This window comes from Taudactylus pleione, unplaced genomic scaffold (genome assembly GCF_031769625.1).
Source record: "Taudactylus pleione unplaced genomic scaffold, aTauple2 ptg000678l, whole genome shotgun sequence".
NCBI classification, from domain to species: Eukaryota; Metazoa; Chordata; class Amphibia; order Anura; family Myobatrachidae; genus Taudactylus; species Taudactylus pleione.
In genome coordinates, this window is record NW_028285080.1 from 2116745 (window position 1) to 2130338 (window position 13594).

Here is a 13594-nt window from a genome sequence, read left to right on the forward strand (position 1 = left end):
GGGTCATAGTTTCTAGTAGCACACCACTGGAAATATGTATGCCACACCCGGTGATAGATCCCGGCAGAGGCCGGTTTACGTGCTCTGAGCATGGTCTGGACCACAGAGCTAGAAAACCCCTTAGACTTCTGAAGGGATGTCTCAAGAGCCAAGCCGTCAAAGACAGATGGTCCAGATGTAGACAGGGACCCTGAGACAACAGGTCTGATCGTAGAGGAAGTTGGAAAGGAGCATCTATGGAGAGAATTTGAAGATCGGGGGTACCAATGGCATCTGGGCCAAGCCGGAGCTACCAACAGGACCGTGCCCCCTTCCAAAGAACCCAAGTAAGAAGGGAGACTGGAGGAAAGAGGTATGCCAAATGGAAGGACCACCTCACAGATAATGCATCCACGAAGGCTGCGTTGGGGTCCCTGGTCCTAGTCCCGTACACTGGAAGCTTGAGTTGGGAGGCCATGAGGGTCCACGTCCGGTAGACCCCATTTGTCCACCAGGAGCTGAAAAGACTTCTGGATGTAGAGATCTATCCCCTGCATGCACGTCGTGCCGGCTGAGAAAATCCACTTCCCAATTGAGAATCCCCTGGATGAACACTGCGGAGATGGCGTTCGGGCCATGTGAGAATGCGGGACACTTCTGCCATTGCTGACTGACTTAAGAGTGCCTCCTTGGTGATTGAGGTAGGCCAATGCTGTGGCGTTGTCGGACTGTACTTGTACTGACCTGCCCTGAAGAATATCCTGCGCCAGAATGAGGGCTTTGTAGATCGCTCAGCGTTCCAGGATGTTGATTGGTAAGATTGCCTCGGCTGGAGTCCAGCGTCCTTGGAAGGAGTGTTGGCTGGTCACAGCACCCCACCCGTGGAGGCTTGTGTCCGTGGTGAGGAGTGCCCAAGTCCAGGATCCAAAAGGGGTGACCCTTGTTTAAGTGAGACGTCTATAGTCACCAGGATAGGGACAGGCAAAACTCCGGAGACAGGCCCATTGTCTGGGATCTGAGCAGATGGGACAGCCCAATCCAGCTCCTGTAAGAGTATATAAACTTCAGGCAAGCTTCAATCCTTTTATCCGTAGTCTCTTTTAAGGAGATTGCTGTATGGATAGGTAAGGTAGCATTCTTAACTAGGCGTGTCATGTGGGAATCCACTGCAGGGGGAACTTCCCATTTAGTGCAATCAGTAGCTGGAAGAGGGTAAAAAGAAATCAAGCATTTAGGCAGCTGAAACCTTTTACTTGGCATATTCCATGCTTCACTTATTAGATCAGATAGCTGATCAGAGTGAGGAAACTCTGGCAAAACTACCTTCTGTTGCTTAAAGAGAGGCTCTTTTGCCTTAGGAGTGGGTTCTACCTCTTCTATTTGAAAAATAGATTTTACAGCTCTCACAAGTGCAGGTATATTAAATTTAGAGTCAGAGTGAGAGAGGTCTGCATCTTCTGCCTCCCCAGATAACTCAGAATCTGATGGCTGGGTGGGCTGGGAAGATAACAGCACACTTGGTAGGTATACTAGGTAAGGGTCTCTCCTTGCAGCATTTGTTGAAAGGCTGTAGAGGTAGCCGCCAGACTCTGCACTGAGGTAGAAAGTACGTATACCCATGGAGGAGGCAAAGGATTTGCAGGGAGTACTTGATGTGGCCATCCCATAGGGGGAGCTACCACAGGGAAAGCTAGGTGGTCCGCAATTTTTGCCAAAACCTGTGAAAAAAAAAAAAGAAAAAAGCTCAGTGGGGGTCCTGAGGAGAGGATGCAGGAGCTGATTGGCCAGGTGTCATATAACAAGATGCACATAAACCATCTTAAATGAGATCCTCTGAAGCTAAGCAGGACATGCAAGACACCAGAGTGGGAGTAGCAGGCTGCTTGTTATTCTTGCCTTTGCAAGACATAGCTGTAAGGATAATATAGCACACAATCTGGCACAGTGCAGTAAGCAACCCAGAAATATGTACAATATGGCAGAGTGTAGTGCGCAACACAGATACACAGTATGTGATAGCACTCACAAATATAGGTAGATGTGAGGCACAGTGAACCCCTTATATCTTAGTATTCCAGTTATAATGAAAGAAAGGGAAAGGTATAAGCCGACAGTTGAGAAAATGTAAACAACAGCACTAACACAAGTCACATACAATGCAGGGAGACTGTACCCAGCGTTCCCGGACCCTGAGGCTATTGCAGAAAATGGCTGCCGTTAGAGTCTGAGGAGGCGAAGCAGCTCAGTGGCGGCAAGACTGCAGTGGAATGGCGCCCTGAGCTGGTGGAGGGGTCACAGGGAGAGGACCTTCTCCCCTGTGCTGACATCAACCACTGGGTCCCTTGGCCTTAGTCTGTCCCCTGCGCCAGTATCGGCTATGCCCTGGTGGTCTAGTGGAGTCCCGGACGAACCGGTGTCCACATCAGTGCCTCTGGTCTGTCTCCTGAGACCGGAGGTAAGACTGCACATAGACGCGGGTTTCCGCCTTACCTGTCCCCTTGAGTTCCGGGCCGCAGTCTGGGGTCCGGAGAACCCTGCTAACTAGGTCCCCCTGGAGCCCCGCTGAGAGTACCTAGCCAAGGGCTGGAGTCGCGGCGCCACGGAGGGGTAATAGAGCAGCAGTGCAGACGTCCAGAGGACTGTCTAGCGCTGCTTGCTCTGTAGTGAATAATAAAATTAGATCATAAAAATAAAGCTTGCCCCACTGTTCTAACCGTGATCCAGCTCCTGCCGAACACCAACCAAACTGAGTTGCCTTCAGGCAGTGGGCGGGATATAGGGGGAAGAACCGGAGCATCCTGGGATAGAAAAAAGCTTTGCTGTTGGTGTCCAGTCCTACAAGTACCAACTACACCCCATTGTCTCCCTGCGGAGCCCTATGGATGTTGAAGAAGAAATGATATTTTGGAGGGTATAAAAAAAATAAAAAATGATGATCTGTCACAACACCAGACAGATGACCGGTGGCAGTGCTGCATTGACACTAACCACTACATACTACTTTAGATTGCTCGCTAACAGCACTTTCCTAAAGGTCAAGCTTGTTGGAATTAGAAACACCACCTATAGGCATTATTTATAAGGCCCTCACTCATACAAAAATTTGCATTAGCAAAGTTGGATTTTTTTTTTCTTTGTTGGTACTTCAGGAATCTTGGAGTGAGGCCTCATCACAGTTTCATGATGAAAAAAGAGGTTTCCCAAAAACCATGCATCGAATCTTAGGGAGTCAACAAAATTAGTATCAATTGGTACCCCTTTCACAGATCTCTGGCCTCTTGTAGACCTGCAAAAAGCTTATAACATGATCTGTGTCTGGGAGTGGGGTAATTGACCGATGATTTTCAACACAGAGGATGGCCACTATGAATATCAGCAGATGTGGTTTGACCTGTGCAGTACCCTCAGCCATTTTCCAAGAATATGTGAATGCCCTCTTTATGGATCAATTGGTGACAACCATTTTCATCTGCCTGCATGAAATCCTCATTTTCTCCAGCATGCTTGAGGAACATCACAACCATGTGAAAGTTATTGGAGATGCCAGTGGATAATCAATCATTTGCCAAGATGAAGAAACATTTGTTATGCCAATAACCGATATTATACAATTTATATACTTTTTGTGTCAAATTAACACATGTATCCAGATATGCGTTTGTACATACCCTTGTTATACCTTTTAAAAAATACAAAATAAAAAGAATTAAAATAATAAAAAAAAAAAAAAAAACAACAACCTTGGTGAGTTTTACTTACAGGAGAATATTTGCACATTACGAACATCATTTAGGGGGGAGAAAAATAAAAATCCATTCTGTCAGCCATAGCTTATTTTCTGGACTGGTAGACATTTGTAACTTATTCCCAAACCAACATTTTTAAATCACACTCTTGTATGCTTAGATTTTTTTTTAGTAACTTTGACACATTCCATTCACTAATCAAATCTATAGAATAGTGCAACTGCACCAAAAAGTCCATCTTGAAACAAGAACTTCGGCTGAAATTGAGAGTAAGGAAGTATTCTGAAATGACAGCGGAATTATCCAATGCATTCAGGAGCCGTGTGTACTACCCACTTTCCCCCCCATTCAAGCAGCCTGAAAAAATAAGGAGAGCTTCGGGTCCAAAGCGTTGATGGATCTATAGAGGCTACATTCCAGTAATAGTAATAGAAATGGAGTTAAGGAGATGTGCCAAAACTAACACGGGGTGTTAATTTTTTATTATGTGGTTTCCTTTACTAATGTTATCAACTGTAATAAAACAGTCATCTTCATTCTAGATGGTATCAACAGGTTCATGAGTCCTATATCACTACAATGAGTATTCTTCTGTGAGTTGAAGGGCATGACAAGGCTTTATGTTAGAAGGTTGTCTTTTATACCAATATAGACAATTCGTACAGCTCCTAAGCTTGTAACTTCCTTGAGCTTTGGCCTCAGATATAAAACTCTTAGTCAATCATTGAATCACATAATGAAAATGAGAATTTGTCTAAATCCTTTTCTGTTTCTCTGGCTGGAATAAGTTATTTCTTAGTCAACCTAAACATATGTTACAGCTTTCTTTCCAGGAGATATAGCATTCTCCTCTTAGAAAATATATTTATCTATAAATTATGATTTGCCATTGTTACAATCACCCAAATATGTAATCATCTGGTTGCACAGGAAAATCAACAAGTTTAATTTTCATAATTTTAATTAAGTAACAACTTACTGCTCAGTCAGACATACTGTACCATTCTGAATCGGTAAAGCATACACAAATATATGTAGGCTTTACAATATCTATAAAGCATATCTAACATTCATTACATTTGACATCAATCTTTATAGTATAAATTATCAGAAATGCCATCCAGTTTGTAAGAGCAGCACATCCTATAATTTAATGCCTGTAACACATTTACAGGACACAAATGCAAAAGTGTTTTTCTTAATCCTTTCATACATACTTTTATATTGTTGATAAAAAAAACAACAAAAATATTCAGTTATGCAGACTATACATCTAGCGGGCAGATTCCATATTCAGATCTGGCAATCACGATCTGGTCCGCTGATCGATGGACCCCGGTGATCGATTTATTGGGGAATCGGCAAAATCCAACATGTTAAAAATCCCTGACTCATCGATTTCAATAATTTCTCGGTTGAAATCGGTGAACAGAGATTATGCAACATGTTGGATTTTGACGATCACCTGACCCAGGCATCGGCAGAATGGGAAATTGTCCCAATAAATTGCCGACTTATGCTGGCCAAACATCTAGCATCTAAGTCCAAAATGAAATGTGTTTGTAAAAATTAACTAAACTCAAGATGACATAGGTCATTTTAAAGGATTAATCACTTAACAGTACTCAAATCACACAAAGTATAAAGACAGATTTATTTTCCCTCTCTTCGGTTTACATTTCCACCAAGCTCCTCCTTATTGCTTCTTCAATATTAGCTTCTGTGAAAAAAAAAATACAAAAAAAAATATGTAAACTAGGGGAATTCGATTATTTGCTAAACATTTGCATTGTTAAAGCAGAACCAGCCTTTGTCAGCAAACTATACTGTGAATAAGTATGAACCATTTGTCATAGGAAACAATTTCTCGAAGGACAAACTTAAAACAGGGGCAAGACAGCAGAATTTACACATCAGCGCCAACCACTATCAATGATTACATGTGAACTAAGAGAAAGGCCCGGATTCAATTAGACACAAGTTGCCATTGGTAGCTCGTGTTGCGAATTGTTTGGGCAGTTATGGTAGGCTGTGAGCAGAATAAGCCATTGAGGCATAATAAAAGAAGCAGCTGAAAGCTGTGGATTATTGAAACACAGCTTGTATGTTTTTTAGAAAAAAAAAAGTATCAATAGTAACTGTATAAAAATAGTGTGCTGCTCAAACCAGCTAGATAGTTCATTTTCTAAACTGTACTAGAAAAAAGCAGTTACAATCTGATCATTTGCCATGTGAAACCCCTTCTACAGTTATCCCAATGCCAGATTCCTTGCAAAATGCGCACGGTGGATCAATCAATATCAAGGTCATCTAATCCAGTTTACTACTACTTTACTACTCCAATGAGTAACTTACTCTTTGAAGTGTTTCTCCTAAAATGCTGTTCAGCTTGGCTTCATTTATATTTTAAATCGATAGTGTGGGGAAATGTGTCACTAGCAAAAGTGCAACTTGAAAGGGATAGATGCAGCTAAATAAAAGTATTGGGCCGAGCTGGGGTTCCATGCCCTCTAAGAAAAAGAAAACCGTTCCGTGGTTACCAGGATGTTGGCACACACCTATTTTGAACCTTGTACAATTCTGTATGAAATAAAATGTCATTTTTCCACTTTCCACAAAATTAAGAACAATTGTGTGGCCACTCTGCATATAAAGGAACCCACCCAGCTCTTCCCATTAGACTGTGCAAACGTTTGCACCTCTGCAGATGCCCACAAATCCATTCCCAGAAAATAGGAGCATTTGTGCAATAGTAGGTAGATGACAAACATTTTTCCATTGCTACTGTGAATGCTCATGATCATATTGGGGTGGAATATAATGAACTTCGATTTATCGTAATCTACAATTCTCGCCATGAAATGTAAAGCATAGTCAAGCTGGTCTTGCCTTTAATAAAAATTACTGCTTTAAATCACGCAGCAAAAATATCTAATTCGGACAAATTAGGGTTCATTACATTTCCTGCTCAATGTGTACCACTACCAGATTTGCACTGGGACATTTTAACAGCAGCTAAACTGTGTTGAATACTATACAAATGAGATATCCAGCAGGGGACATATCAAGAGGTTATGTGTATGTACCATAAGGTGGGAAAGTGGATGCCAAGTACAGACAAAACATGACAATTAAAGGGGGTGCAGATAGCCTAAGAGGGTAATGACCTTACAAGGGGCAGACATTGGAATGTACCAACGTCTGATTAGAATGTGCATGATTTATAATAACAAAAAACAAAAAATAAATTCAAAGGCACACCTTCATTCTGTTCCACTGAATTTATTTCTATGTCCTCATCATCGGCTTCTGTAGAATAGAAAAAAAAATCCATGAAACTGCTGATGAAAATGGAGTCATACAAAGGTAAGGGGTAAATGTGATATTGTAAATATAAATAATGCACTCCACTCAAATGTAGCACTACTTGAGATGTACACTGTGTTAATGTATATGGGAAACGTATAACCTTTCCTGTCATTACAGGCTATTATTCTATGCCACTTAAATAAAAGTAGTCACACTGAACACTGTTTTTGGGGACAACATACAGTTTCAAAACATGCCTTCTTATATTGGCCCATAGCCAATCAGCTACGAAAAAGCCGTGTTTTGGCAAAAAGTTTACACTTGTGTGAATTTTTCACCAAAAATGTGTATCGTGCAATCCTATTAGCCGTAGCTTGTCGCACATGCGAGTTTTGTACAGCTAAAATCAGCTAATAGTTTTCATTATCTCAGAGCAGGTGAAAAAATTTGCAAAACCCTTATTTTGGGCTAAAAATGTGGGGACTTGGTTCAGAACCCCTTGGACACCCCCAAAATGACTAAATAGGTAAAAAGACACAAAAATATACTTGCGTCCATTTTTATATACCCCTAATTTAACTGCAGCGTTTATTTTGCACTAAAAAAAAAACAACAACCTGGCTTTCTTTTATATTTCCACTGTGGCATATAACAGCCATTCGACACAATTCAAAAACCCCGTACCCTTTGATTTTGCTCAATAATAGACATCTAAACTAGAACCCAATGTTAGTTTACCTTTTTTGGGAGGTATAGGCACATTTCAGCATATTTTTTCGTGCGAATGCCATATTGTGCCTTTTGTAATAAGACTGCCCGAAAAACCGCATACACAATAGTGGCGAAAAGTGACAAAATCGGGCAAAGGGTGCAGAACTTAATGTTTTCGCGTCTAATTGGATATGACTCTTAGGGCAAAATCTACTAAGCAGCGGGATCTAAACCCCGGCGGTTTGGTGGATGTTTGGCGGCGGTTTTTGCTATCCGCAGGTTTACTAAGGCCCAAACCGCTGCAAAACCGCCTTCAAAACACATTTTAGAATAGAATAGGGCTGTCATTTAAAAACTGCTGCAAAACCGCCACCAAACCCCCGTGGTTTAGAGTCCGCCGTCAAACCGCCAGGGTTTAGAACCCGATGCTTAGTCAATTTTGCCCTTAGTTTGGAAGCATGGCAGCAATTAGTTTTGTTTCTCTTTGATTAAATGATTGATAGGTTTTCATGTATTTCAGAACTTGCAGCAGAAAATATCCAGGTTAATAGTTAGGTCTTTCAACGTGAGCCATTAATGATTTGATAGCTCGGGTGTGGTACATTTTGCTGACATTCCTCATGTCAACATTGAAGAAAGATCAACAACCTTGGTGGTCTAGTGGTGGGCTTAGCTGGTACGGCGGGTCAGATGGGTCCTGCAGGGTCCAGCGATGACTTCAGATTGACTTCCGGGGAATCCTGCACGTTTTCCGGCAGTAAGTATGACTACTCCTAACCCTCCCCTTAGTGACTAATCCTACCCCTCCTGTAGCCTAACACTAACCCTCTGCTGCCAGTCCATGCAGAATCTTATGACAGCTGGGACAGGAAAAACAGCGGGGAGGGGGGTGTCAATCTCAGTCAGGGAAAAGTTTTTAAAAAAATGATGTGTTGGTTAAAAATCTGTTTACAGATAATCACCTGATGTAATTGTACAAATATCTGACAATTCTGTTCGCTGATGATCGAAAATATAGGCAAAATACCACTGTATACAATACTCCAACGAGCCAACGTAACTGTAAATGTAAACAATTTAAAAAAGTGCCTGGTAGGAGGGGCACAATCCAATTGTCAATATTAAGACTAGTTAAACATATTCAAATTTATTCTAAGATGCATAAAAAAACATATACCTGGTACCTATACAAAGACAAACATCAGCTGGTTTAAAAAACAAGAGATATGGTAAGAACTTACCTTTGTTATCTCTGTTTCTACGAAGTCCATAGGGTCCACAGGGTTGACCTTGGGGTATAGGTTGGGAACCAAATCCGGGCACCTCAGTTTGTAAGTAGCCAAAGGCCGGAGGAGGAGAGAAAAAGAGAGAAAACTGGAACACTCGATAACCATACTCACAGAAATGGGAGACGGAAAACCGGTGACCAGTCACACAGCCCATTTGAAGCCAGGTGCGTCAGGGCGGGCGCCCTGTGGACCCTATGGACTTCGTAGAAACAGAGATAACAAAGGTAAGTTCTTACCATATCTCTTGTTTTCTACTTCAGGGTCCATAGGGGGTCCACAGGGTTGACCTTGGGGATGTCCCAAAGCAGTTCAACCAAGGGAGGGGACGCTCCTGTGCTGAGAGGAGAATCCGCCGCCAAAAAGGAAGCATCCTGAGAGGCAAAGGAAAACAATGCCTAGAACCTTAAAAAGGTGTGGACAGAAGACCACGTGGCCACCTAGCAAGGCAAAACAGCCAAGGCGCCACAGCGAGCCACCCACGAGGGTTACATGGCCCGAGAAAAAACAAGCAGCAACAACAGAAAGGCCTACCCATGGGTAGGCCCCTGAAGAAGACATACGAGGCCGTCCAGCCAACATATGGCCATAGGCCGGCCATCCTTTCCTGTTAAAACCAGAAATCTCAGACCACCAATAAGGAGTCTGATTTCCGTCAGGAACTTGAATGGATCACATAAATCCACAGAGGCCGGACCACAGTCAATGAGGCCACACCAGCCGAGAGGACTGGGGACTGAATGGCCGCACCATAAGTTCCAGAATAATATGGAACCTGAAAATCACTAAGAAGAAACACAGGGTGAGAGCAACTCACACCCTGACAAGATGCCCTCCAGAAGAGGGAGCCACATGAGAACGCTCCCAATTCCGACACTCACCTGGTTGATATAAACTCCCTGATAGAAAGAGAGAAAGCCAAAGCAATAGACCATGTAATGGCTATCACAACCAGCGGTTCCATTAACTTTCCCCGGAGTTAACGAAGAACTACTCCTAACTCCCAAGGAGTCCCTAGGGAGGACAAATGGAGGCATAATCCAGAAAACACTCCAAAGGATGAACTGGATATCAGAGCGGAGCAATTCCATAACCTAATCACACTGACAGTGTAGAGATCTGCACTGTCAGGAAGGCCAGGCCGAGGGTGAAACCCAAGCCAGCCGGAAGGAATGCCAGAATATCTGGAAATCCTGGACACCAGGGGATCGTATCGATAGGTATAATACCATAAGAATTATGGCTGCCACAGTTTGTGGTAGGTCCCAGCAAAAGCTGATCCATGTGCTCCAATCATTCCAACGATGACAAAGCCATGGAAGCCGTAAGACCACTGTAGGGACGTAGTCAAAGACAAACGACCCAGGTCCAAGGCAAACCCCAGGACCCTGAGACAACAGGTCTGGGTAGTGAAGCATCAGGAATGGAGTATCGATGGAGAGACTCCGAAAAACCAAGTACCCCTGACATCTGGGGCAATCAGGAGCCACCAGCAGGAAAGCATCTCTGTCTCGATTGAAACACTTCCCTCGAGGAAGAATGGAGACTGGAGAACACAGGTACGCAAATTGGAAGAACCCCTTCACCGACAAAGAGTCACTGAAGGTTGCTTCAGAATCCCCAGAGTTGGACTGTAACACCATAGTGTGATAGAGTCAGAAGGCCATGAGTGTCACCTCAAGAGGGCCCCCCCCCTGCTCACCAGGAGATGAAACCTCTCTTGGGGAAGAGACTAGTCCCCGGGATGCACGTCGTAACGGCTGAGGACTCCCGCTTCCCAATGGAGACAACCTGAAATGAACACTGTCGAGATGGTCGGGAGGAGACCCTCAGACAATGTCCGAATGTATGACATACCTGACATTGCCACCCAACGAACAGTATTGCTAAAAAGGAAGCCACTGTTCTGACCCTGTCGGACTGAACTTTTTCAGGTTCACCGGGAAACAAGGGCTATGCCAGAGTGAAGGCCCAAGACAGGCTAAAGTTCCAACAAGTTAATTGACAGGGTGGAATCGACAGACATCCAATTGCACTGAAATGGATGCGAACCAGACACTGTCCTTAGCAAAGAATACCCTGGACGAGATGGTCATAGTCACCCGAAAAGGGACAGACTTGCCTCCGGGGAGAGCAGCATCATTTGAACAGTGATCAGACAGAAAAAAAAAAACTTGTTCCATCTGGAGATAAGCCAATTATGGAAAGGCCTGGAATGGAACTAAGCCCATTCCACCCTTCCAAAGGCAGACACTGAATAGTGGACCATGCATCCCAGAATGCAAAGACATATGTCGACTGCGCAGACATCCATGTACTCCTAATGGAAGAGTGGAGATGCCGTCTTACGCCAGAAGAATTCTCAGATTCTGAGAATCCAGCAGGGCTCCTAGGTGAAGAATACCCAGAGAGGGATGCAGGGAGGACTTTTTCCCCATTGATTAAACTTCTGCACCCTGAAGAAGCCACAGTCAACCTGACCCGGCTGTAAAGTACCCCGGTGATCCTGCTAAGAGCAGGAGGCCATCCAGGTTCAGGAGCATTGGGATATACTGAACAGAAGAACTGTCAGAAAATCCAAAACGCTGGTAAACCCCTGTGGGGCTGAGAACAGTCCCAACAGGCAGAGCCCGAAAACCGTAAGTGCTGTGATACAGCAAACCTCAGTCCATGCTGAGGCAAGGTCTCTGTAAGTGCCCGTAGGCACGCTTCCTGTATATCCAGTGATACCATAAAGTCCCCAGGTTCCAAACATAGTATGATGGAGCATAGGGATTGCCTCCTGAGCCCAGGTAGCTTTAGGAACTGGTTCAGGGAATTGAGACAGAGAATAGGCCAAAGAGGACCATTCAGCCACCGCACCAGAAAGAAAGCAGAACAACCAGTCCCTCGCTGAGAAAGTGGGGATGGCCCAATTAGCTCCGCTTACCCCAACAACTGTATAGCTTTCTGGATTCGTAAGGCCCTGTTCGGGTCCGAATAAGGGCCTGCGTACCATCACATGGAAATAGGCCGCCTGAGCAAAGAGAGGGCGTACCCTCCTACCCACGTAGCCGCGGCAACTAGACACTAGTACCGGGCGAACTGAGAAAATCGCCATCTCCCAGTGGTAGGCCTGTCTCGTCATGCTGACCATATATCCGTAGGTTCAGAAGCAGGATCGGCTGGCAGTCCAGGCCTGCTCGGTTGAAGAAACAGACCTTTAGGCTGACCCAGAGGACAAAAAGACTTAATAGACTTAGTCTGAGGCCCTGTAGTGGGCATAGCTGAAGGCGGGAAATTTGTACTGCCACTGTCAAGGTCAGGACCCAACAAGATCTACCCTATAGATGGCAGAGGTGCTGCATTCCCAGAGCGCAGCCATAGGGTATTACGGAGGATACCGTCGCAGCCGGAACTCTGAAAATTAGGAGACTGGTATCCAATATAGGCATGTCCACCTTTGACAACTGCATATATTACGTGAGCGACCAAATACATTTGAACCCCAGACGTGTTGGTGGGGAAAAAACATTACAAATGCATCAGCTCAGTATGCAATAGTATTAACCAACCATGCTATAGCCATGGTAGGATGGGTAACAACCCCTGAAAGCGAGTATACTGATTTCAGGCAGAGTTACCACCTACGGATCAGAAGAATCCGACCACGCAGGAATGGGATGCATAGTAACATCTGTAATCTGACGAGTAACACGCCCATCCACCCCATGAGGGGCTCGTGATGACCCTCAGGGAATTTTGGACAGGAGGCCAAACACTGTTGTAATACCTCATAACTGACAACAGCCAGAGTCCCGCCATGCGATCCCCCCGCTAGTCAGCAACAGGGAACCAGAAGGCACGCAATACTGAGGGTGTATGATACAGGTGCAGGTCAACATTCACTCTAACCAGAATGGACCTGCCACCAGCCCAAAGCAGGGATAATAATACTTGAAATAGGCTTCCCCCCGTGTAAGAGGGAAAGAGCCCAAAACAGTATCCAGTTCACGCAGAGCCAACTGGGAAGTAACCACAGGGCGTCAACCACGCCAATTTGCGTTTCGTAGAAAAACGACATTCACCCAGGGTGGCCGTGGGAATCCCTGCAAGGGGAATGACAGACTATGGTGGCACCAGGGGGATTTCATATACTGCGAAAAAACCCCTGCAGGGAGCAGTAGTCTGTGTCACAGGGGAAGAGTGCAAGAAACTGCGAGATACCCTGAGATGAAAAGGGCATTATGGTGAAGTAACCCCCAGGTGAGGTACAACAATGGGGCCCACCCGGCGATCCGCAATTGAGAGGATCCCAAGAAAACAAACCTCCCAAGGGGGTCGTGAAAGGGGCCGGCACCAGATGACGCCACACACAGAACCCTTTATGAAACAAATCCTCCGCACTATCACCTGCAGCACATGACTTGCAGGATAGCAAAAATGGGTGCAGTATAACGCTCTATCTCCTGGTCAAACATATCTGACCAATCTTGGCGGAAATATCAAACAGTGCTATACTGGTCCTGACTGATGCTAAAATTAGCCGCAGGGACCCATTTTCAGCGTATGCAACACACAGTT

At 44.6% G+C, this 13594-nt stretch overlaps 1 protein-coding gene across 4 annotated transcripts in view; it reads right to left on the reverse strand.

Moving 5' to 3' along the window:
* Positions 1–4646: 4646 nt before the first annotated feature.
* Positions 4647–13594, reverse strand: part of ZNF451 (zinc finger protein 451) — a 125221-nt gene continuing 116273 nt past the window's right edge. For 3 of the 4 annotated variants that reach the window (XM_088455922.1, XM_088455924.1, XM_088455923.1), the window contains exons 15-16: positions 6987–7034; positions 4648–5445 (exon numbers count right to left, since the gene is read on the reverse strand). In XM_088455922.1, the coding sequence (XP_088312048.1) occupies positions 5399–5445; positions 6987–7034 (95 nt within the window). In that variant the 3' untranslated portion in view covers positions 4648–5398. Of the gene's footprint in view, positions 5446–6986; positions 7035–13594 lie in introns of all 4 variants that reach the window. The other variant, XM_088455925.1, reaches the window with a different exon arrangement.